The sequence below is a fragment of the Mustela nivalis genome (genome assembly GCF_964662115.1).
Source record: "Mustela nivalis genome assembly, chromosome: 18".
Lineage (NCBI taxonomy): Eukaryota > Metazoa > Chordata > Mammalia > Carnivora > Mustelidae > Mustela > Mustela nivalis.
Genome location: NC_139037.1, coordinates 45,527,185 through 45,551,335, shown reverse-complemented (window position 1 = coordinate 45,551,335; position 24,151 = coordinate 45,527,185). Strand labels below are relative to the sequence as shown.

At 52.3% G+C, this 24,151-nt stretch overlaps 1 protein-coding gene across 7 annotated transcripts in view; it reads right to left on the bottom strand.

The window, feature by feature from the left end:
• Window positions 1–24,151, bottom strand: part of SPTBN4 (spectrin beta, non-erythrocytic 4) — a 71,227-nt gene that overhangs the window by 1,628 nt on the left and 45,448 nt on the right. For 5 of the 7 annotated variants that reach the window (XM_082709277.1, XM_082709276.1, XM_082709278.1 and 2 more), the window contains 15 exons: window positions 15,349–15,573; window positions 14,359–14,448; window positions 11,669–11,947; window positions 11,447–11,577; window positions 10,472–10,676; window positions 9,740–10,120; window positions 8,335–8,579; window positions 5,737–5,875; window positions 5,556–5,640; window positions 5,251–5,447; window positions 3,757–4,376; window positions 2,994–3,063; window positions 2,094–2,386; window positions 773–946; window positions 584–626 (listed from right to left, as the gene is read on the bottom strand). In XM_082709277.1, the coding sequence (XP_082565403.1) occupies window positions 584–626; window positions 773–946; window positions 2,094–2,386; window positions 2,994–3,063; window positions 3,757–4,376; window positions 5,251–5,447; window positions 5,556–5,640; window positions 5,737–5,875; window positions 8,335–8,579; window positions 9,740–10,120; window positions 10,472–10,676; window positions 11,447–11,577; window positions 11,669–11,947; window positions 14,359–14,448; window positions 15,349–15,573 (3,177 nt within the window). The other 2 variants (XR_014305229.1, XM_082709279.1) reach the window with 2 other exon arrangements.

Below are 24,151 nucleotides of genomic sequence, written 5' to 3'. Positions count from 1 at the left end.
CCTGGTTCCCTTCCCCTAGTCTACCCTGCATATTACCAGGGAAATCTTTCTTATACATCATTGTAAACTTCATCACTCCCTCCCCAACCTTGCTCAAAATTCTGCCATGGCTCCCCAGGGCCCTTAGGACAAATTCCAACCTCCTCCAAATGGCCCACAATGCTCTGTGAGATCCAGCCCCTGGGAACCTTCCTGGGATTCTTCTTTGAACCCTTCACCAGCACAGTTAATGCTTTGCATTTCAGCACCTCTGGTTCTCTGCCCTTGGCAGTTCTCTCTGCTTGTACCATCCCTTTTTAGCTAACTCCCACCTCTTATCTGTCTGACGTCCTCTCAGAGGCTGAGACAAGGAGGTTGGACTTTGTTCTGGGGCCTCCAGGCAGCCTTCCCATTCCTTGTCCCCCCTCCTCCCTATATAGGTTAAGAACTTCCTTTGGGTTCTCACTCCCAGTGGGCTTTCCAGTCACAGCCTGGTGACTCTGGTTTGTGTTTCTGGCTCACAGCTCCATTGCTCTGGGCCAGGAACCAGTTAACCAGGTAGTTCTTGAGGTCCGGATATGGGAGAGAAAGGACCAGATCTCACCTCATCTTTAGCCTGGAGCAAAAACTCGCTGCCATCCTGGGTCCTGTAGGAGGGGACAAGAGGACTTGGGGCATCTGGGGCAGGGGCCCAGCCCACCCATCCACCAGCTAGCCTCCAGGGGAGCAGGGTATTGCTGGGAGGGGGAAGTTGGGCCTCGGATCCCTCCCTCCTGCCCATTGGGGGGCTCACTGGAGCTTGAAGACGTGCTTCTTTTTCTTGTAGTCACTAGCCACCTCGCTGGTGGCCCTGTGCAGGCTGAGCAGTGGCTCCCCGCCGTGTGTGCCCCCAGACGCCGGGCCCTTGGCGTCCTTGTAGAAGCCCAGCTCCCCCTTGCTGAGCACGCAGTACAGGCTCACCCACGACCTGGGGCGACGATATGGGGCTCAAGGCAGAGTCACAGCACTCTGCCTGGGAACTCTTCATTAACACACTTCATGGCTGAAAAGGCCTGACCCTTCCTTCCTCTGGGCTTTTGTCTTAGTCGGGCCCTATGTCTGGGGTATATTCCTATGTCTGTTCCTGAGCTGAGGGGAGAATCTAAGACTCCTGGTTCCAAGCCTGCTGGGGTAGTCCTTCCATAGCCCCCCCCACACACACACCCCCATGCTGAAATTTCCCGGAGACAAGACTTTAGCTATCTTCTCCATAAGCCTTTGCTCAGGCATGTTCCTTGCCACTCCTCCCTGCCACCATGGAATCCCCTGAAAGATCTATTGGTCCAGTGCCTGGAATGAGGAATTCCTGTCTCCCCGTTCAGCCAAGGCCTCAGCGGAGGAGGGAGTCTCTCTAGAGTGAAATACACCCAAGGTGCCTCTTTATGACCACCTTGGCCTTGCCGCAAGGAAGGAAGACTGCCTCATGGCAAAATTTCAACCTGTTCCTTCCATTTCACTATATCTAGGCCTCCATCTTCTCGTTGGTCAGCGCTTCGCATTTTGGCTGCACCTCTCCCCAGATTCTGCCTCCTAATTAAAAGGCTTGGACAACCATGAGCTGGGCTCTCTTTGGACATCTACATGTGCCCCCAACCTCAGACCTCAGACCTCGGGCTCTGCCCCTTTTCAAACCTCTTCTGCCCACTCCAACAATTTGAAATTTCGAGGGTGGCCCCACCCCATTCATTGGTTGGATGACCTCTCCAGGCTCCACCTCACAAGCCATTGGAACTATGTAGACTGGACCCCACTTTCTCTAATTTCTAGTTAACTCCTGAATTTATTGCTATGAGTTTGGATTGCAGCTTATTTGCACTCGGAACATTTTCTTCCGATCCGGATCCCACCTACGCTCCACCCCCTTGCCCACTGGACACTCTTCTAGGTCCCGCGCCTCCAACTTATAGATTTGAGTGCTTGATGTTAACCCCACCCCCTTCAGGTCCCTCCTACTCCCACCACCCGACGGATTCCCCGACGTTTAGTACCACCCCCCTCCTCAAGGCCCCATCTAGCCACTTATTGGATACGCTGAGCTTGGGACCCGCCTTCCGAAACCCCGCCCACACGCTCACCGGTTGGACGACTTGCGGTTAGCGTCGAGCTCGCGCTTGCGCAGCAGGAAGCCCTCGTGCTGCACTGTGTGAGTGGGCGGTGGCGGAGGCGCGGGGGCGGAGCCGCCCTGGGCCGGGGCGGAGCGCGAGCGCCGGCTTCCCCCGCCCTCACCACCCTCTCTGGGCCGCGGCCGCCGTCGCGGCTTGGGCCGGTCGCGCGCCCGCGGCCGGTCCGGCCGAGGTGTCCGCTCGGGCGGCTCAAGCCCGTTGGGCAGGCGGCCTGGGGGAAGCTCGCGAGGCTGAGGCAGCGACGGCTGTGTGAAGGGAGGGGGAAGAGGGGTGCTGTCCATAGGGGGGCTGTTGGGGCCATCTCTCCGGGGATTCATGGGTCTGGGGGTCCCATCTGTCTTGGAGGCGAGTATGGGAGGACCTCAGGGCTGGAGTCTTAACTTTTAGGGGGCCCCCCCGGTGTTGGGAGTGAGACTATCAGGACTCCTAGGTTTGGAATCGCTCTCAAGGTTGGGGAGGAAAGCACTAGATCTACGGAAGTGGGGGTGCAGGGAGGTTGGTGTCCCAGCTGTCTGTAGGAGGAATCTGGGACGTGTGTGTGTGTGTGTGTGTGTGTGTCTGTCTGTCTGTGACGATATCTGAGACCCCAGGACAGATGTGGGAAGAATGTGCAGTCTGTGTGTAGAGGGAGGTAGGAGTCTCCTTAGGCTGCTGGCCTTCTCTTTCTAAAGGAGAAATTTTCAGATTGTGGGAGGCATCTGGGGGATCTCCCCATCACCCCCTGAGAATCTCTGCAGGACTCAGATTTGGGGAAAGCAGGTCTAGGCACTGGTGCTTCTGGGTCCTGATGCCTGCTCAGTGGGTGGAGAGGGTTCCCCATACTCCCACCCCCCATCCTGAAGCTCAACTTACCCCAACAGGGAGCGCTGGGCCTGCTTCTTTCTCCTGCAGCTGCTCCACAATGTCAGCTAGGGTGGCCTTCCTGGGAGGGGGAGGCCAAAAGACCCAATGGAACTGGGATGCCCTCTCCCAGGGACCAACCTGCTTGGCTGGAGGCGCCTGAGATGCAAGGCCCCTGGTCGCTTGGGCAGGCTGCTTTTCTGAGATGCTTGCCTTATACACCATAGATAATTGGGCCATGACTGGCAACTGCTCATGATACACAAAATTAAAAAGAAGTCAAGAAGTCATTGTCTCCAAAACATATCTGACCAAATGCCTCTTTCTGGGGACACAGCCAGTTGGCTCAATCCCCTCCTCACACTGGTTAACCCTGAGGTCTAAAAGGCCTGGGTTCCAGTCCTGCTTCACCCAAACTGAGTGATTTGGCCTTTCTGAGGCTTCACAGAATGCAGATGACAGTAGCTCCCTGTTGAGAAAGACTGCAATAAAGGCTCTTATCTCTGCTCAGGGAGAAGATGGTCCCACCTCTAGCCCAGTACAGAAACTGAGGTGCAGAGAGGACAAAATTTCTGCCCAGGCCACCTAGCTGTGAGACAAGGGGCACCTCTCCTAACCCCTTTCAGCCCCAGCTTACCCCTCTGCAAAACCCATACCACGACAGTATCTGAAGCAGTTTGGAGCCTCCCTCATAAGCCCTCTCCATTGGGCCTGCAAGGCTCCAGGTACTCTGCATCCCCTTTCCCTCAATCCCTGGGGCATACGGGGGCCTCACCCCTTGGCCAGCTCTCCTCTGGTTGGCATCTCTTGCTCGCTGGACTCCTGCCTCTCCAACCGCCTCTCTCGCCGCTCACGGCGCCGCTCCATCTGCTCGTAGCGGCCCAGGGTGAGGCTGTGTGCCGCCTCGTGCTCCGCAGACTCCTGCCGCTCTGGCCTTCGCCTCCGCGCAGCCTCCTCGGATTGATCCGCCATGTCCTGTCGCTCCGGTCGCCGCCTCCTGGGCAGCTCCTCAGCGCGATCAGCTGACTCCTGGCGCTCTGGCCGCAGCCGGACCTGCTCTGCCACCGGTAGGGGCCCCGGGGTCTCCACCACATCCTCTGGTACCGACGGCGGGGCCGGGGGCTCCACCCTCCCCGGGATTTCCGGCAGCCGGTCGATGCGCGGCTGGAGGCGCTCAGGCTTGAGCTCCTGGCGCACGTACCCCACGCGGGTCCGCACCTCCGCCGACAGTGTGTCCGAGGCCCGGCGAGCCAGGGGCTCCAAGCCCCTCTCGTAACCCCCTGGCCGCAGGAGAGGCGCTGCTTTGGCCGCCAGTTCCGTGGGGTCTCCAAAGAACTTGCGCCCCAGCAGGGGGGTGGGGGGTTGCTTGCTCTGTTCCGCCTTGAGTTTCTCTATCTGGGAACAGAGGGCCAGGGTCAGGTGGGTCAGGTGGGGTGCGTGTGTGTGTGTCCGTCCGTCCAGGGTCAGAGGTGTGTGTGTGTGTGTGTGTTGAGGGGGGGTGGTCTGGGAAGACCGCTGTGGGTTGTCTGCCTTCCTGCACAGTTCAGTAGTTTCTATTACTGTAAAAGCAAGGTTGTCCGAGCCTGAGCCCATGCTTTTTCCCTGCCGGGAACTTAATTCCTATTTTCCTTGGCATATAGTGTTCTTTTAAGAATCGCCTAAATCCGGGGTGCCTGGGTGGCTCAGTGGGTTAAGGCCTCTGCCTTCTTCTCAGGTCATGATTTCAGGGTCCTGTGATCGAGCCCCTCATTGGGTTCTCTCCTCACTGGAGAGCCTGCTTCCTCCTCTCTCTCTCTCTCTCTCTCTCTCTGCCTCTCTGCCTACTTGTGATCTGTCTGTCAAATACAGAAACACTGCTTTTCCCTCTCCCACTCCCCTCCCCCTGCTTGTGTTCCCTCTTTTGCTGTGTCTGTGTCAAATAAATAAAATCTTAAAAAAAAAAAATCGCCTAAGCCTAAATCATCACTTTTTCTAGGTGCCTATCTGACTCTATCAACTCCTTCCTGAATGTCCCCCCAACCCAGGACCTCCTCTCATTCTTCAAGTCTCAGATCAGAGCTCCCCAAACCAAGACAAATGCTTCTGGGCTCCCACAGCCCCCTGTGTTTCCCCCATCCCAGCCCTGGGCTGTCACTGGTGACAAGGGTGTTCCTCCTTCCCCCACTGGACCGGGAGCCCAGTAAGGATCTGTCTCAGCCTCAACACAGTGCCGAGTCACACATAGAAGGATGGGTGTGGGGGTGGCTGGGGCAGGATCTGGGATGCTGACCGTGGTCAGGCGCCGCAGGGAGCTGAACCTTTCTTCCCAGGCGGCAGCCGCTTTGCGGAAGGCCTCGTGTCTCCGGATAAGCTGTTCCACCTCATCCACACTGCTGCCCAGCTCCCGGCTCTGCAGGATTGGCTCTTGGGCCGTCAGCCAGGCATCAGCCACCACAGCCTCCTGGGCAAATTGGTGCACTTCCAGCACTGAGGGGAGACATCGGGGTAAGAGTAATGGGGACCCTTCACAGGGCGCTAGCTGTCTTCTCTCGCCCTCCACACCCTCTGGCTTTCTGTGTCCGGGTCCCCACTCACTCTGCTGCAGCCATTCCCAATGGCGGTCCCACTTGTCTGACACCTCTTCCTTCCTGGTTCCCAGCTTGTCCAGCTGTGCCTGGATCTGCGAGTGGCGCAAGGGTAGGAAAGGTGTCAAGGGGGGGCTCCCACTGCAATGGGCAGGGAGGGCAGAGGGGGACCCCCCAGCACCCCTGCCCACCTCATCAGCCATGGCACTCTTGTTGAGCAGCAGAGAGCGCCCGAGCTCCTGGCAGGCCGTCAGCTCGGGCACCCGGGCCTCCAGCTCCGTCTTCAGGCCCTGGTGGTAGTTCATGAGCACCTCCACTGAAGACACATCCCTGTGGTGGTGGTGGTGGTGGTCGGGGGCCAGGAATCTGAGTCTCAGGTAGCGCCCCCGGCCGCCATGACAGATGCAACTTCCGGGGAGCCCAATTCCCTGAGCGTCTTGGGACAGGACACCCACCTTCTCGGACCAGGTTCTCAGGGATTCCAACTTTTGCTGAGGTGCTAGAATGTCACACTTTGATGATTCTAACCTCAGACTTTAAGGTCCATTTTTGTTCTCATTTTTTTGAAGCTATGCCTCTGAAGACCAGTCAGTGATCTGAGCATTCCATGTCTGTGCTAACCAAACGCTAGGTCACCCCTAGACACGGATAAGCAACCCAGCCCTGGAAGTGTGGCTGGTCTGAACTGAGATGTGTGAGATGTGTGGAAATGTAGAGCACACACTGTATTTTGAGGACTGTAAAATATCTCAATACTTTTATGTTTTTTTAAATATTTTTAATTTTTCTTAAAGTAAGCTCTACCCGCAGCGTGAGGCTTGAACTCATGACCCCAAGATCAAGAGTTGAGTCACATGCTCTACCAACTGAGCCAGGCAGGCACCTCTCAATAATTTGAATTTTGACTATATGTTGAAGTGATCATATTTGGGGCTTACGTGGTTAAATAAAATGAATTGCTAAAATTAATTTTTGCTCGCTTCTTTGTACCCTTTTTTTGATGTGGTTACAAGAAAATCTTAAATTCTCTATGTGGCTTACATTTGTGGCTTGTGTTATATAACCACTGGACTGTTCTTAGCTCTCATATGTCCGAAACAAATCCGAAATTCCTGAAGGTTCCACCAGTCAGCAAATATAGCTTTATAAGACTTACTATGTCCAAACAACTTCTTCTTCTTCTTTTTTTTTTTGATTCAAACTTATTTAAGGTCCCGCATTATAAGATGCCTACCTAAGACTTGGTATGTCTAGAATGATCTCTCTGATTCTCTCCTATTTCCTCAAAATGCCCTCCCCTGAAATTCTCCAGCTCAGTAAATTCACCCATCATTCATCCATAACTCGTCTTTTCTTTTTTCTCTCAGCCCCTGAAGCTAATCCATCAGTCACACTGTATATTTATAACGTGAAAGCACCCTGTGAAATGATGTGAAACCTGAGGTTTTGTTTTAAAAGAACTCAGCAAGGGGAGGCGGGGAGTCGGGGAGGATACGGATGAAAGAGGAAGGACCAGATATTGACGGATGTTTACTCTGCACGTGGGGGGGGGGGGCTGTCATTCTACTGTTCTTGCTACTTCTGGGTATATTTGAAATTTTTCAAAATGAAAAGATGTTAATTCCTAAAATGAATCCCTTCTCCCTCTCTCTACAACCATCAGACTGCAGCAAGCCACAAGCCACTCCACCTCTCACCAGGATTATAGCAGTGGCCTCCTGGCTGGTCCACCTCTTTCTACCCTTTTCTCACCGTACTCTTCCCACAAGGTATCTGGAGTGACCTTATGCTAAGCCCCATCTAACCATAAGGATGGTCTGGCTCTTCCTCAAGCACGCATGACCACAACCTACCTCAGGGTCTTTGCACTTATGGCCCCTCCACCTGGAAAGCCCTTCCCCCAAAACTTTACCCAACTCACCATCACTTCATCAAGGTTTCCATGCCCACATCCCATCCTCGGAGACGCCTTGCCCACGAGCCCCGCATCCCCTTACTTTGCTTTATTTGCCTTCAGAGCACTTATTGCTGTCTGAAATAATGTTAGTTGCTTTTTAATTTATGGGTTACTTGTGCCCACCCTGCAGAATGTAAGCTGAACCAGGACAGCAGCTGAGCCTTGCTCCCCATCTAGCACAGAGCGGGCATTTGGTAAGTATTTGCTGAGTAAGTGAACTCGGGCAAGTCCCCACAGTCATGGAAATAATGCTCTGTGTCCACCACTCTCGAAATTTCCTGTCTTCCCAGACACATCACTGTCCTATGTTCCCCAGCCCCACAGGCAGACAGGTTAGGGTTACCGGGCTGACAGAATGTGGGTGTAGGTTTAGTCCCCAAAAGCTCCCATGTGATCTTTTCCTCCGCTGTAGCTGAGTATCACTCCCAGGGCCAAGTAATGGAAAGACCCTGGGTCCCCATCACTGTGGGACAGTTCACATCAGACTGTCACATCTGCAATAAGTCCGTGCCCACTACCAGCTAGGTTAACCCACAAATAACAGCCCCACACATCGCTGTCCCTATCCCAAGGTCAGCCCCCTCCCACGGGGAGGGCAGTGCAGGGCATCTGGGGAGGCCAGAAGGCAGAAGAACACCCTATGCTGTGAGTCGCCAATGCCAGGCGTGACAAGGGGTCCTAATACACATGAAGCATTTAGTACAGTGCCTGCCCCCTCCAGGTGCCCTCCAGGGGCCCCCCAGGTGTTGGCTGGTGTGATTTCTTATGGACAGGGGATGGTTGACAGGCTGGGGGGCGGCAGGTAGGAAGCCCGCGGTAGGGGAAGGGGCACCTGGGCTTGTCGGCTGCCCCGATCTGGCTGGCGATGCCGTCCATCCAGGAAAGAAGGTCACGGGCCTGGCTGTGGAATCGCAGGGTGTCGGCCGTGGAGCTGACGTGCAGGCGGGCGTCCTCACAGGCGGCCAGCAGCTCCTTCCAGCCCTGCAGCACCTCCTGTTCCCGGCTGGCAATGGCCTCCGCGTGCTCACCAGCGTACACTGTCCGCAGCTGGGCTGCCCCCTCCTGGAGCTGCCGTACCTGCTGGACAAGCCAGGTCCAGCCCCAGCCCCTCGGTGGGCCCGGGCTCCGCCCTCCTTCCCCCATTGGCTGGCTGGGTGCGGGGAGCCCGCCCCCTCGTGATCCCACAGCTGAGTCTCTCTCTTATCGCTACCTACTGCCCAGTTCCCTTCAAAATGGCTACTCAGGGGGCGCCTGGGTGGCTCAGTGGGTTAATCCCCTGCCTTCAGCTCAGGTCATGATCTCAGGGTCCTGGAATCGAGTCCCGCATCGGGCTCTCTGCTCAGCAGGGAGCCTGCTTCCTCCTCTCTCTCTCTGCCTGCCTCTCTGCCTACTTGTGATCTCTCTCTGTCAAATAAATAAATAAAAATCTTAAAAAAAAAAATGGCTACTCAGTTCCTGTTGGGTCTCCTGCTCAATTTCTGTTGGTTGTGCCATGTGGGTTCTAGCAGACCCATTGCTCACAGGTTCAACTGCCTGATTTCTTTTGGAGTGACCGCCCTCTTTCTATGAGACACGCCACCTAATCCCTGTTAGTCTCTCTGCCCTATTCCTAATAGTCAGCTGGATGGTTCCCATAAAGATGATTGTCCCGTTTCCTGCTTTCTGCTGGACCCCCAGCCCAATTTCCCTGGTTGGGCCATGGGAGCTCTATTCCCGTCCACAGCTTCCTTTCCATCTGATTTCTCAGATCTGCCTCCCGACTCCTGTCACATTCACAGCCCGATTTCTTTTGGCTCTGTTATCATGTCCATTAAAATCCACCCCCATCGAATTTCTCGCAGGAAGATCATATCATTTCCATCAGAGACCTGCTATCTAATCTCTATCTGCCCCCCCACCACGTGTCTCTAAAGCCTCCGAAATTTCCTTTAGGCTCTCCATCTGGATTTGGATAAGATTCCCTTCACAGTTTCTGGGAGAAGCCCTGCCCAGTCTCCACTGAAAACAGTGTCCCATTTCTATAAGACATACTCAGCCACATTTTCCGGACACGGTCTGACTTCTGGGCACCACGCAATCAGTGGGTTTTCTACCTGCACCATCATCCCGCTTCTGCCTATTCTCTGGTCTGTTTTCACCTGCTCCACTGTCTAATTTCCACCTGCTCTGTTGCCCAGCACCCCTCGGCCATGCCACTCAGGCCCTCCCACCTCCCCCCTCACCCGCCAGCACCCCACCTGAGACACGAGGAGCTGCAGATCATGCTCAAAAGCACGCAGGGTCCGCTGCATGGAGCTGGCACTGGGTCTCGGCTCAGGCGGGGCAGTCAGACGGGGCAGCCGCCTCCGCTTCTCCTCAATCTGTCCCTGAAGCTCTCGGGCGTCGCTGAAGAACTTATGCAGCTCCCGAGAGGCGGCCAGCAGCTGGGCCCGAGTGCCCATAAGCTCCAGCAGCTCGGCCCAGGCCTCGTTCAGCCCGTCCTTCCACTCGGCCATGGTGGCCGCCGCTGTGTGGCCGCACTCGATCAGCTCATCCACCATCTGGTTCACAGCCGCCAACCGCTCCCGCCCTGCGGTGCCTGTCTCATTGGCGAACTCTGAGAATTTCTCCTGCAACACCTGCCCCCCCAGGGTACACGGCATGGGCAAAGGTCCTGTGCACCCAAGCCCCCTCCAGCCTGCCATCTTGTAGCAGGTAAGAGTAATAATAATCATGCTGACCATGGCGGTCATGATATAAAGGGAAGTACTCCCGCTGTAGCTATAAGAATAACAAGAAAAATAAGCACATGATAGTAACTAACACTTCCTAAGCACTTCACACTATGGGGAATCTTGGGGCTCCCAGAAGAGACAGGAGGTGGGGGCTGTTATTATCCTCACATTATGGCTGGGGAAACTGAGGCCCAGAGAAGCTTCATTGCATATGCAGTAGCCACTGGTATTAATATTATTACCAGCGAAGCTCACCGTGACATGCTCAAAGTCCTGGCCAAGCTCGGGCGAGCCGGCCACCACCTCCTTCTCCGCGATCCAGTGCTCGAGCTCGTCCACCTGCCGGCTGAGCTGGTAGAGCCAATACTGCTGTTCCAGGCCCACCCTGCGCTCCTCCCCCAGCTCCTTGAGCGCCACGTACAGACGGTCCACCTGAGACTGCCGGCGGCTGATCTGCTCACTGATGGGGGACAGGGAGGGGCAGGGATGGAACCCCCTGAGACTTCCAGCACAGAGCTGTGACCCCCCCCCCCCGACAGCCCCTGTTGGGGTAAGTCTGTGTGTCCTCTCATCCTTCAGTTCAGACTCCTTCATGGGGGCCTCTGTTTTCTGTAAGGCTTGGATTCAGTGAACCCAATATTTGCCCCTGAGCACTCTGGGAAAACTTTGCTTCCCTAAGCTTGACAAATTCAAGGCTCCTTCTCCCTCCAGTGGCCTGGGTGGGGCTGCTGACTCCCTACTTGGGTCCCCAGCCAGCCCATCTCTGCTCCAGGCCATCTCCTGGCTTTGGAGGACAGAGGTCTAGCCCTGCGCCCCCTCTCAGGTCTCACCCCTAGCCCAGGACTCCCAGATATGGCCGCTACTCCTGGCCTCAGGGAGGCCCCATACCAGAAGTGTATCGGGCTATGCCCAATCATAGCACTCCCAGCTTTTCCGTCCTCCCAGACACTGGGTAGGAAGGAACCCTTCCCTGTCCTGAGCTCTTCCTTCTCTCCTCAGTCTGAGACATCATCTCCCAACATCCCTGGGCACCGCCCCTCCATTGGCGGCCCCACCCACATGCTGAAATCCCAGGGCTCCAGCTCCTGGCAGTGAGCGCCCCTCCCGCTCCAACGTCCAACGGGGGCGTGTCCCAATTTCCAATAGTGAAGCTTCAGATCCTTCCCGACCATTCCTTAAGAACTGGCCCCGCTCCTGCCTGGCCCCAATCCCCCCTCCCCACCCGCTCACCTGTCCGGGTGCCCCATCTCCAACAGCGCCCGGCACTGGCGAGACAGCTGCGCGATGCTTTCCTCGTAGTTCTCCACGCCCTGCTCCAGCTGCAGGTGCTTCTTGAGCAGCTGTAGGGTGCTCTGTTCGTCCTGGGGGTACACGGCGCCCGTGATGAGGCGGCAGCGGCCGGCCCCCGGCTCCAGCGCCCCCAGGCCCCCCACACCCCCAGCCCGGGCGCACCTTGCCCTTGTCCTCACTCATCATGAGCAGCTCCTGCTCGCCCAGCCACGCCTCCACCTCGGCCACATCGAAGTAGTACTGCTCCACCTGGAAGGCGGCGTCCAGCACCTGCTGCCGCCTCTCGGCCGCCTCCCGCAGTCCGGCCCAGGCGCCCTGCAGCTGCTCCTGGCCGCGACGCACGGCCTCCGCCTCCGGGCTGCGCAGCGATGCCAGCGCACCCGCGCGCTCCAGCACCTCCTCCAGCCGTGGCCCGTGCGCCTGGATCTCCCGCCGCAGGCCCTGGGGACGGGAGGTGGGGGTGTGGTGGAGAGGAGCATTCCGTGGCCCCGGGGAACGGAGTAGCCGGCGCTTCGGAGACTGGCACATTCCACCAAAGGAACCCGCTACTGATCGCCCCGATGCACCAGGCACCGCCAAGGCAGTTCGCTGTTCCTAGTTCACTCCAACCCCCTGCTACAGGTGGCAAAACAGACACCAAGAGCAGCAGTTCATCGCCTAAGAACAAGCAGTTAGTAAGGGGAGGACAGGATTTGAACACAGCAAGCAGGCTCCAGACACTGTGCTCTCAACCAAGATGCCTGGTGGTGTAAGATACCCTCTAATGGCCAAAAGGACTCAGAATCAGGCTGCTGGAGGGCAGTGCGCGTGTATCTCCCATGCAGTGAGGTGTGCATGTCTTCTGGGGTACAGTTCAACACGTTCACATGCGGGTATACCATGCCCAGGTTGGGATATGAAACACTTCCATCAGCCCAGAAGGTTCCCTCTACCAGCCCTGGACTTGGTACACACCTTACTTAGCTTCTCCTGTGCCTCAGTTTCCTCGACTTGCAAACAGAGGTGCTAAGGGGCGACCTTGAGTGCCTGCCACCTGCCAGGCACTTGGCTAAACAAGGGCTTTGCAGGATGTAGCCACTCCTCCAGTCCTCACTGCCCCTCCAGTTCTCTGACTCACTTTACAGATTGGGAAACTGAGGCACGGAGAGCTTGAGGAACTTGCCAACTTCCCAGACTGCCCTGTGGCTGGTAGGAGGGGGTGCTTAATGTCCACCTCATGGGGCTGTTGTGCCCTGGAGCACTCAGAGCTGAGCGGGCGTACAGTAGGTGCTCAGTCAGTACTAGCTGCTGTTAGCCCTCCATGGGCTTGGAAGCATCCAGAGCTCCTGCGCACATACAGGGCCCCTACCCCCACCGCAGTGATAAGCGTGAAGTGCACTTGAGCACTTCTGTCAACAATGAAAAGGGCAGGCCAGTTCTAATAGTCCTCAACACTGTCAACAGTCATGAGAGTTTTCTGGGGTCTCTGGGTGGCTCAGTCTGTTAAGCGTCTGTCTTTTGGCTCAGTCATAACCTCAGGGTCCTGGGATAGAGCCCAGGAGGAGTGCAGTTGGCTTCTCCCTCTCCCTCTGCCTCGTGCCCTGCTCGTGCACATGCATGCGCCTCTTGCAAATAAATTAATAAAATCTAAAAAAAAAAAAAAAACCAGCCAAGAGTGTTTTCAGCAAAATAGAAAAATGAAAGCTAAAAAAAAAAAAAACAAAAAAAACCCCACACAAAACCTTCCAGCCTCTTAACTCCATCTAGGGCAGCATGGTCACAAACCTTGAGAATCATTTGTAAGCCCACCTCCTTACCATCCTCCAGTGCCCGTTCTCCCAGCTCACATTTTTTGGTAAAGGAGAGTAATGAGAAGACCTACCTGATAAGGTTATTGTGGGGATTAAATTTTCAAAGACCCACACATAACCACCTACAACTGTTCCTGGCGCACAGTAAGTCTTTAACCTGTAATTATTAGTATTAGTATTATTCATTCCTCTCTCATGCATCTTACACTGGGTTTGGTGAATGAGTAGCTTTGCCCAAAAAGTTCCTCTGCTAAGGGATTTGAAAACCACTGCTCTAGACCAACTCTCTGCTTCTTTAGATGTGGAAATGAGGCCCAAGGAGGGGAACAAAGATCCAGAGATCTTATGGGCTCAAGAGCTCCCCCTCCATGAGTGGAACGGACACTATTAGGAGTCAAGGTTCTTTCGCTGATCATCTCTGTCTTTTCTCTCTGTGGGTGGTTTGAGTTCTTACTTGTTGCTTTTCCTTTTCCAATAAGCTTTTCTCCTTACTGCTTCTCACGGGACCCTGACTTTCCTCCGGGGAACCTTGTCTCCATCTCAGCTCAGGTAATTAAGTGAAGGTTGACACCACCAAGAGTGGCCCTTGAGTCCAGACCAGGCCAACAGAACAGTCTAAATCCCTGGCCACCATGATTAGTTCAGGGATGGGCATGGGACTCAAGCTAAGCCCATAAGAGTTATTCCTCGGACTACTGCTGAAATTATTGAGAGAGAGAGAGAGAGAGAGAGAGAAATCCCCTTCAGTTCTGCTGGTGGGATGTACACTTGAATCTGTTGGAGGTCTTTCACTATCAAGAGAGGAGAGAGTTGACCTGAGACCAAAGCTAACACAAAAATACACACACACACACACACACACACACACACACACACACACACACAAATGGAGTTGCAAGATTCATGACATCATGGAAGGACCTGGATGCAGCTATACCTGCTGTCCACACTCTTCTCAATCATAAGAGCCAACAAATTTTGGTTTTAACCATTTGGAGCTGTTTTTTTCTCACTTGTCTCCGAATGTGCCCTAACCCACATCCTCCCTCTGGCTCTGCTCACCTGGTTCTTTTTGATGTACTGCTGGACAGCCTGTAAGCCACTGCCTCGCTCCGTCTGCATGGCCAGTGGCAGTCGCTCCTGGACCCATGCCTGGAAAGGATGCAGGGAGCAAGTCAAGGGGGAGAATGCACCCAAAGACCACTGCATCCCAATTAAACTGTTAGCCACACCACACAGGCTTGCTTACCTCTGTCCTTGGCACAAGAAGGTCTTGAGTCCTGCAATTCCCTTCCCACTCCCTCAGCAGACTAATGGGGACTTTTCCTTCATGTCTCAACTCAAGACATCCCCTCCTCTAGGAAACCCTCCCTGACTTTGGCCTATTGCCTCCTCTCGGCTCCCCCAGCCTCTTAAACTCCCTCATAACAGCCCAAACCACCCTGGGTTGTCACTGTCTGGAGATAAGTCCATTTTCCCCTTCGGATTCTTGAGCCTTCTATAGGCAGGAATGGGGTCTGTCTTGGTCCCCCTGTGGCCCCAGCATCATCCAAGTACAGAGCCTGGCCCATAAGGATCAAGCGAATGAACAAATTGGTGAGTAAAAGAATGAATGAGCAGATCAGGAAGTGAGTGACTGAATGAGGAATGAATGAGGGATGAGTGAATAACGAACAGCAATAAGTCAGTGGAAGAAAGAATGAAGATGAGTCAGTGAATAAGCCAATGAATGAATGAAAGTGAGTAAATGCGAAAAAGTGAATGAACGAATGAGTGGATAAGTGAACAAGCGAATGAGTAAGGGAGGGAAGGACTGAATGACTGAGTCTACCCTCGGGGTCAGGGGGAAGGTCTCCCAGTAGGTAAGGGGGAAGGTCACCCAGCCAGCTCCGCCCTTGAACTCGCCAAGGTGCCACGGTCCCGCCCTCACTCCCAACCTCCACGCCCCCGCGGGTCCGCTGGCTCTCCCGCGGCCTCTCATCCCATCCCAGCCGCGCAACCATCTCCTCCGCTTTACCCGGGCCTCGCCCCAATCCCCGCGCCCGTCCTCACCAGCTCGTCGTCAAGGTCGTGCGCCACCTGGTGCAGCTCCTTAGAGGCGAGCAGTAGGCGGCGGCGCTCCTGCAAGGGCTCGAGCAGGCGCACCAGGCGCTCGCCCACCGCGTTCTGCCGCTCGCCCACCAGCTCCTTGCTGGCCGGCTCCAGCGGCAGGGCGGCGGTCTGCGCCTGCAACTCTCCCACCTCGCGGTACCACTCCTCCACCTGCGACTCCATCGACTGTGGGGACAGGGGCACAGTCAAAGGTCTCCACCCTCCCTCCCAATCCTGCTCTGGCTCCCCAGTGCCTTTATGGTGGCAGCCAAACCCCTCGCCAGGGCGCACCATTTCCAACTAGGCCCCTGCCAAATCCCCTCCAGAAGCTCTAGGCTCCTCCCTGATACCGCCAAAGACTAAACTACTCCTGCCTCGGGGCCTTCGCCTTTGCTATTCCCTCTATCTGGCATGCTCTTCCTTGTTAATTAGATTTCAGCTCAAACATTACCTTCTCACAGCAGTTTACCTGGCCCGTTGGGGTAAAGTGACCCATTCATTCATTCATTCGTTCATTCTCAGAACGACCCTTCAAATTTGGTGATATCCCTGTTTTACAGGGGTGGAAACTGAGGCCCAGAGAAGTTAGGTAATTTGTCCAAAGAGTCAACCTTTCCAAATGTCATAAATATGAAGTTATAGTGATTTAAGTGGTGCATATGCCATAGGAATAAACAGAGTGCAAAAGGAGACCCAAATACCCTGGAGAATTCATGCATTTTATAGATGCCATTTCAAATCCCCAAGGAAAAGATGGATTATTCAGTGAGTGGTCATGGGCCAATTTAGCTGGATCCCTTCCTCCCTCTTTATGCTGAAAACAATTCCAGATGGATTAAAGACTTAAATGGAATAAGTAAATCCATAAGGCACAGAAGAAAACCTGGGCAAATGCTTTTATAATCTTAGGATGGAGAAAATCTTTCCAGCCCCCCCCCCCAAAAAAATCATAAAGGGAAAGATTAATAAATTTGGCCACATGAAATACTTTTGCATCAACCAGAACTTCTAGATGTAGTGAGAAGGCAAATGACAACCTGCAAGAAATATTTAACATAACTCCTATTATTAGAACAAGGAGTTAGTTTCTTTGACAATGAATTCCCTTTATTCTGCTTCCTCTGTCTCCACTTACCACCATCAGCCAATTCTGTCCTTACTTGTGACTTTTTTATTGGTCTCTTGCTTCTAGAATGGGAGCTTTTTTTTTTTTTTTTTTTTTTTTTTTAAGAATGGGAGCTTCTTGAGGCAGGGTTTGTGCTGATTGACCTCGGTATTCCTGAGCACCTAGACAGTGTCTGGCATGTAATAGGTCTTCGGTTGTGATTCGATCAATGCACAGATGAATGTCACTGGCAAAGAAAAAGACTGCCCCCGTGTGAACAGGCACCTTTCCCAGTGAACATGCAACACACAGAAATAAAAATAAACACGAAGGACGCGCAGGTGGCTCAGTCATTAAGTGTCTGCCTTGGGCTCAGGTCATGATCCTGGGGTCTTGGGATCAAGCCCCACATCGGGCTCCCTGGTCAGCAGGGAGCCTGCTTCTCCCTCTCCCACTCCTCTTGCTTGTGCTCCCTCTCTTGCTGTCTCTGTCAAATAAATAAATAAAATCTTAAAAAAAAAAAAAGGCATGAGGAAGAGATGCCTAGTCTCACTAATCAGCAGGAAAATACAAATCAAAACAAGTTACCCTTTCTTCTTTTCTTGTTCACCAGATTGGCAACCACGAACAAGACAGATAATATCTATTATTAGCAAAGATGCAGGGAGATGGGCAGGCACACTCAGCTGCTGTCAACCGGTGGTGGTGTAAATTAGCAGAGCCTTTTTGGAAGACAATTTGGCAGATCCCATCAAAATGCAAAAAAAGTTCATATGCTTTGACCCAGCACTTGCACTTCCACTTCTAGGAATATAACTAAAGAAATAAAGAAAGAAGTTTGCCCAAGGATCACACTGTAAGCAGAGTTTATAATGGGAAGCAACTGGAAACAAACATGATGCCCACCAAAGTGAAATGGTTAAACAAATCCGCATCAGTAGAGAATAATGGCCAAGACTTGCTGTTAAGAGAAAAAAACAACTTAGAACATACATTTGAACATATTATATTTGTTATGGGTTGTGCATGCATAAAAATTCCCTGGAATAAACAAGAAATTAGTCACAGATGGTACCTATGGGCAGGGGAGGAGAACTCAGTGAATGGGGACAGGGGTGAAGGAGAGACTTGTCACATAGGATTTTTAATAAAGTGTTTGATGTCTGAGCCATAAAATGTAATTATTAAAAATTTTAAATTAAACATTACAAATTAAAATTAGGTAGTTAGTAGTTAGTAAATGCACAGAAAGAGGGCTAGCAGGATGCACCCCAAATCATAACTAAGGTTCCTTTTGGGGTGTGGGGACGGGAGGTGCGGTCAAGGGAGACTTTATGTTTCAATGAAGACTTCTAAGTTAGTAAGATCTTTTAACCAAAAGAATATAATTATGTATTACTTGAGTGACTCCAAACAGAGGGGGGAAAAGCCATAAAAGAAAACAACATTACAATACTGAAACTAAGTGGTAACAGATCACAGCAAATGACTGCAACTCAGTTAAAATCCAAGAACCGAGTGAAGACTGTTCTTCCAAGGTTCCGCAGCCCAGAACAGTTGGTTTTGCCAGTTCACAGTCCATCCCTTCTCCTTTTAAACCTTTTTTTTTTTTTTTTTTTTTAAAGTAGGCACCACACAGATGATGGAGCCGTCTGGGGTTTGAACTCATCACCTGATCTCAAGACCTGAGCTGACAGGTCATGATGCTGGAGTCCCGGAATGGAGTCCCGCATTGGGCTCCCAACTCCATGGGGAGTCTGCTTCTCCCTCTGACCTTCTCCTTGCTCATGCGCACGCTCTCTCTCTCTCTCTATCTCAAATAAATAAATAAATAAAATATTTTTTTTAAAAAGATTTAAGACCTGAGCTGAGATCAAGAGTTGTACATTTAACCCACTGAGCCACCCAGGCCCCCAAATGCTTCCCTCTTTTGCAGGAAAATTGTGTTACTCAGGAGGGTACTCTTTCCATTGGGGTTCCTCAGTTGGTAGAACATAGGCCTGGTGTGGTGGAGGGGCAACTTGCTGACTTGCCAACTTGCTCCCGACAACAAGGCCAACAGAGAGGAAAGCAATGCCCAGAAATGAAGACAGATTGCTGAGGAGGACATAATTTGAGGAACTGATCCAGCCACGCCTGAAGCCGCCTACTGCCTGGGTTTTTCAGCAAAGTGAGCCAAGAACCTCCCCATTAGCCCAAGTCAATGTGGCTTGAAGTCCTATGAACTGCACCCCAAAGAGTTCCAGCTGATACAGTTCACAATCTGTAGGAGTCATGAAAATGGATAAAAAACAAACGTTGTAACAAGCCAAAAGCACATAAAAGGAATTTTCAAAAGGCACAATTACAAGCTGCAGAAATCAAAGAAAAATAAAAGAGTCACTCCAAAACCTTTTTCACTAGGCAAATCAGTGTACCAATGCGTAGAAAATCAAAATGCATTCAAATCCTGGAAACTCTTAAACATAATGTGAAATGCTACTAAGTTCCAGTTCTCTGCTAGATGAAAACCTCTCCATAACATGCCCACAAGAGGCCGTGTGACCCGAGATGGAATAATTCCAGGACTAACACTTTTCTACTTCTGCAAGAATGCCATGTTTTGAATGCCCATTTAATGTGGATCCTTCCTTGCAAACACGAGCAAAGGAAACAGAAGGACGGTGGTCGTTAAATGTACAAAGAGATGTTCAGCCTCCTTCAATGTTAAGGGAAATGCAAATTAAAATAATAACTTTAAGACAGGGGCGCCTGGGTGGGTCAGTTGGTTAAGTGTCTGCCTTTGGTTTGGGTCATGATCCCAAGGTCCTGGGATGGAGCCCCTCATCGGACTCCCTGTTTGGTGCGGAGTCTGCTTCTCCCTCTCCCTGCCCCTTACTCGTGCTCTCTTTCTCTCTCAAATAAATAAAATCTTAAAAAAATAAAATAACTGCAAAACAGTATGTTTCACTTCTCAGATTAGCAGAGGTGAGAAAGCTTGACCATGCTTAAGGATGGGGGCCACTTGGGGAGATGATCCCTATCACGTGCAGGAGTGTCCACGGTCTTTTTACGGGGACACTCGGCAATATCTCTCAAAAAGTTTAATGTGAGGGGCACCTGTGTGGCTCAGTGGGTTAAAGCCTCTGCCTTCGGCTCAGGTCATGATCCCAGGGTCCTGGGATGGAGCCCCACATCGGGCTCTCTGCTCAGCGGGGAGCCTGCTTCCTCCTCTCTCTCTGCCTGCCTCTCTACCTACTTGTGATCTCTGTCTGTCAAATAAATAAATAAAATCTTAAAAAAAAAAAAGTTTAATGTGAATAAGTCACTCGGAGAAAAACAACTATCATATGACCTCCCTGATAGGAAGTGGAGATGCAACATGGGGGGTTAAGGGGGTAGGAGAAGAATAAATGAAACAAGATGGGATTGGGAGGGAGACAAACCATAATGACTCTTAATCTCACAAAACAAACTGAGGGTTGCTGGGGGGAGGGGGGTCGGGAGAGGGGGGTGGGGTTATGGACATTGGGGGTGGTATGTGCTATGGTGAGTGCTGTGAAGTGTGTAAACCTGGCGATTCACAGACCTGTACCCCTGGGGATAAAAATATATGTTTATAAAAAATAAAAATTATTTAAAAAAAAAAACAAAAAGAAAAAGAAAAGAGACTGCAAGGAAGTATACCAAAAAAAAAAAAAAAAGAAAGAAAAAGTTTAATGTGTATTTGGGCCCACAAATTGCACTTGGAGGACTCTTTCCTTTCTTTTTACATTTTGTTTATCTATTTGAGAGAGAGAGAACACAAGCAGGGAGGGGAGCAGAAGGAGAGGGAGAAGATCCCCTGCTGAACAAGGAGCCTGAGGCGGGGCTCGATCCCAGGACCCTGGGATCATGACCAGAGCTGAAGGCAGATGCTTAACCGAGGCATCCACCCAGGTGCCCCTGGAAGGCTCTTTTCTACAGAAGTATTTGTACATAGGCTCAAATGCATATGGATGGGGATGTCTACTGTGGTGCTATTTACACTAGTGGAAGATTAGAAACAGCCCAGACATCTCTCAACAGAGGGCTGGTTAAAGAGAGACTCTTGAGTCACCACATGGAATATCATGCAACCAGGAGATCCCTCCATTCTTGGACAAGGACAAGACACCTTGTCCAAGACATTCTTGGACACCTGGTCCAGCGAAAGGGGCAAGTGTCCGCATGGTCTGTCCCGATGTCACATGAATGTGTGCATATACATGGAAGATTTCCAGGACATAGAAGAAACTGTGACAAGAATGACACCCCCACGGGGTAACTGGGGGTAGTCCTCACTCAGTTAAGTGCCTGTCCTTGGCTGAGGTCATGATCTCAGAGTCCTGGGATCAAGCCTCGCATTGGGCTCTCTGCTCAGCAGGAAGCCTGTTTCCCCCTTTCCCTCTGCCCCAGTTCGTGCTCTTTCTCTCTCAATAAATAAAAATCTTTAAAAAAGAAAGAAAGAAAGATAGATACACACCCTGGGAAGTGCGACCATGTATGTGTGTGGAGAGGAAAGAAAGCCTTTTCACTTTTCACATGATATTTCTTACCATAACAATACTAGGTAACACATCCCGATGCCTGCCCCAAGCCAGCCAACACCCTGAGCACTGGACTAGGAATAATTTACGTAATCCTCACAGCATAAGGGGCTGGGGGAAGATGGGGATGTTTATTTCATTCACGGTTGGATCCTAGCGCCTGGCCCTGTGCCTGGCACAGAGTAGGTCTCTGTAAATGTGCGCTCACTGCCTTCGTTGGACTGATCCCCAGGCTGGTGTGTTGGGCCGTATTAGACATTAAGAATTGTCGGGGCGCCTAGGTGGCTCAGTGGGTTAAAGCCTCTGCCTTCAGCTCAGGTCATGATCCCAGGGCCCTGGGATCAAGCCCCAAATCAGGCTCTCTGCTCAGCAGCGAGTCTGCTTCCTCCTCTCTCTCTGCCTACTTGTGTTCTCTGTCAAATAAATAAATAAAATATTTTAAAAAAAGAAATTAAGAATTGTCAAAAATTAAACCGGCTTTACACACATCAAAACCAGAGGAGCCACGAAGTACTGACACATTCTACCGCAAGGATGACTCTTGAAAACATTGCTCAAAGCCAGACACAGAGGACCACCTATTGTATGATTCCATTTATATGAAACGTCTGAAATGGGTAAATCTATAGAGTCAAAGAGAAGATGCATAGAAGGAGTAAACTGGTAGAGGGAGGCTAATGGGAATAGTATTTGGAGGGGTGGGGTGATTTGCAAATATATGAAAACCACTGACTTTTACACATTAAAAGTATGCATTTTATGGTATGGAATTAAATCTTAAATTTGTGAAAAGACATTAAATGTAAGAAAAAAAAAAGCAGAAGAGCCTACTTGGGAAAAAGCCTCAGTCACTAGCCACATTGTAGGTAAGAATACACAAGCTTTGACCCCTAGATCATTCTCATCCCTACTTGGATCCACCTTGCTGCTTTCCCATTTCCTGGTTGGGGAAACTGAGACTCAGAGGAGCAGTCCCTGGTTCAGAGTAAAGACTGCCACAGCCACAATTTGAACCCAGAGCCAGGTGACCACAAAATCCTGGCGGTTCTCAGTCACTCTGCTTCTCTAAAATGGAGGCTCAGAAAGGAGGGGTCACTGGCCATGGGTGGCGTAGCAGTGGGATGGGGGGGCTTCAAACCCTGGCTGTGCCGCTCCTATATCCCGATTCTCCCCATAGGCTGCACTGAGTTCAGGAAGACATATGACACAAAGAACGGGGCGGTGTGGGGGGAGGGTGTTTCCTTAGCCAGAGAAAGTGCCTTGCTTGGGGTGGGGGGAGCTTTCAGGGGTGAAGTAGGTGGTAAGGAGTCCCCAGGGACCCAGCCTAGCAGCTGCAAAGCCTCCAGTGAATTTTCCCCTGGCCGGGCCCCCTCTGATGGCAGGAGACCAGCTTCCCCCATCCACCCCAGGCAGGAGCCCGTGGCTGAGCCAGACCAGCTGGTCAGGCCCCTGAGGACTGGCAAGCAGGGGCCTGGAACACTGCCATCTGGTCCCTGGGCCAGGAAGGCCAGTTGGCTAGGAGGCTCTGAGAACAGACTCGGGGTCACATGGCCTCCATCTCAGGTGGGCTCCTAGGAAGCCTGCTGCAGTGATTGGGGCAGAGGACACAGGAGAGGACCCAGGAGGGCACAGGGATCAAGGGACAGAGGCGGAGATGAAGAATGGAAACAAAAAGAGAGTGAGAAAGTAAGAGAAGCAGAGACATGGACACAGGAGATGGCAACTCGCAGAGTTTCCACACAGAGGATCTCGGGGACCAGGACGGAGAGACAGGCCCAGAGAGAAGCCAAGGGGGCAGACCACTCACAGATCCACACCCCTTCTGCCTGAACCAGCCTGCTCCAGCCCAGCCGGGCCCCAGGGCCGGAGGGGTGCGGCAGCCAGGAAATTTGCTGGCTGGATGGCAGCCGCCCGCCCTCCTGCCTGTGCCCAGCATCTGAGCTCTCAGGCGGCCCTAGGGACAGTGGGGGCCTTGGGCAGCCCCTCCCCTCCCCAAAGGCAGCTCCGGAGGCCCAGCTGGGCTCCATCTGGGGGCTGAGACTACTGAGACACTCCCTGCCGCCTCTGGCTCCCTCTGCTGGGGAAAGTCCTGTGCTGGGGCCTGCCCCTGCCTCCCATCTCTGTGTGACCCCCAGCCAGACCCTTGTCTCCGATGGGCCTCGGCCTCGCCCTAGAACAACGCTTCAACAGGACTTTCTTCTGTGGGGAGGGAAGAGCAGGAGGCCCCCTGTCCTCTCTCCAAAACCTAAACGCCCGAGGAAAGAGGGATGTTCAAGCTCACTGGTCACCAGAAAAAATACAAATGCAAACAACCCATGCATGAGAAAAATCAGACTGAGAAAAATCTAAAATGTCTGACGATACAGGTGCTGGCGAGTATGGGCAGAAACAGGAACTCTCACAGGCGGAGAGAGCATTAACTGGCAGCAGACTTCGGGCAAGCTATTTGGCAAGATCATGTGAACTGAAGGCCCTTCTAACTTTTGGCACTCTATTAACATTTCATATATCACCCCCCAAAAATAATTTTTTAAAATATTTTTATTTATTTATTTGACATAGAGAGAAAGACACAGTGAGAGAGGGAACACAAGCAGGGGGAGCAGGAGAGAAAGAAGCAGGCTTTCCCCTGAGCAGGGAGCCCGATGTGGGCTCCTGGGATCATGACTAGAACTGAAGGCAGACACTTAACCAACGGAGCGTCCCAGGCACCCCACAGATCCTCATCTCTTGAGAGTTCACCATATCCCCAACATCTTTCCAAAGGGTCTGCAAGGTTCCAACTATTTTATAAGAATACCAAGGCACTGGGGCGCCTGGGTTGCTCAATGGGTTAAGCTCTGGTCATGGTCTCAGGGTCCTGGGATCAAGCCCCGAGTCTGGCTCTCTGCTTGGCGAGGAGCCTGCTTCCCTCTCTCTCTCTGCCTGCCTCTCTGCCTACTTGTGATCTCTCGCTCTGTCAAATAAATAGATTAAAAATCTTAAAAAAAAAATACGAAGGCACTATTTGCCTTTATTCTCATTCTCTCCCAAGGGTATATTGTGGTTTTGTGGGGACCCTATGACTCATGCCTTTGCCACAGAAAACAGAACATGTGCAGAAGCAAAGGTA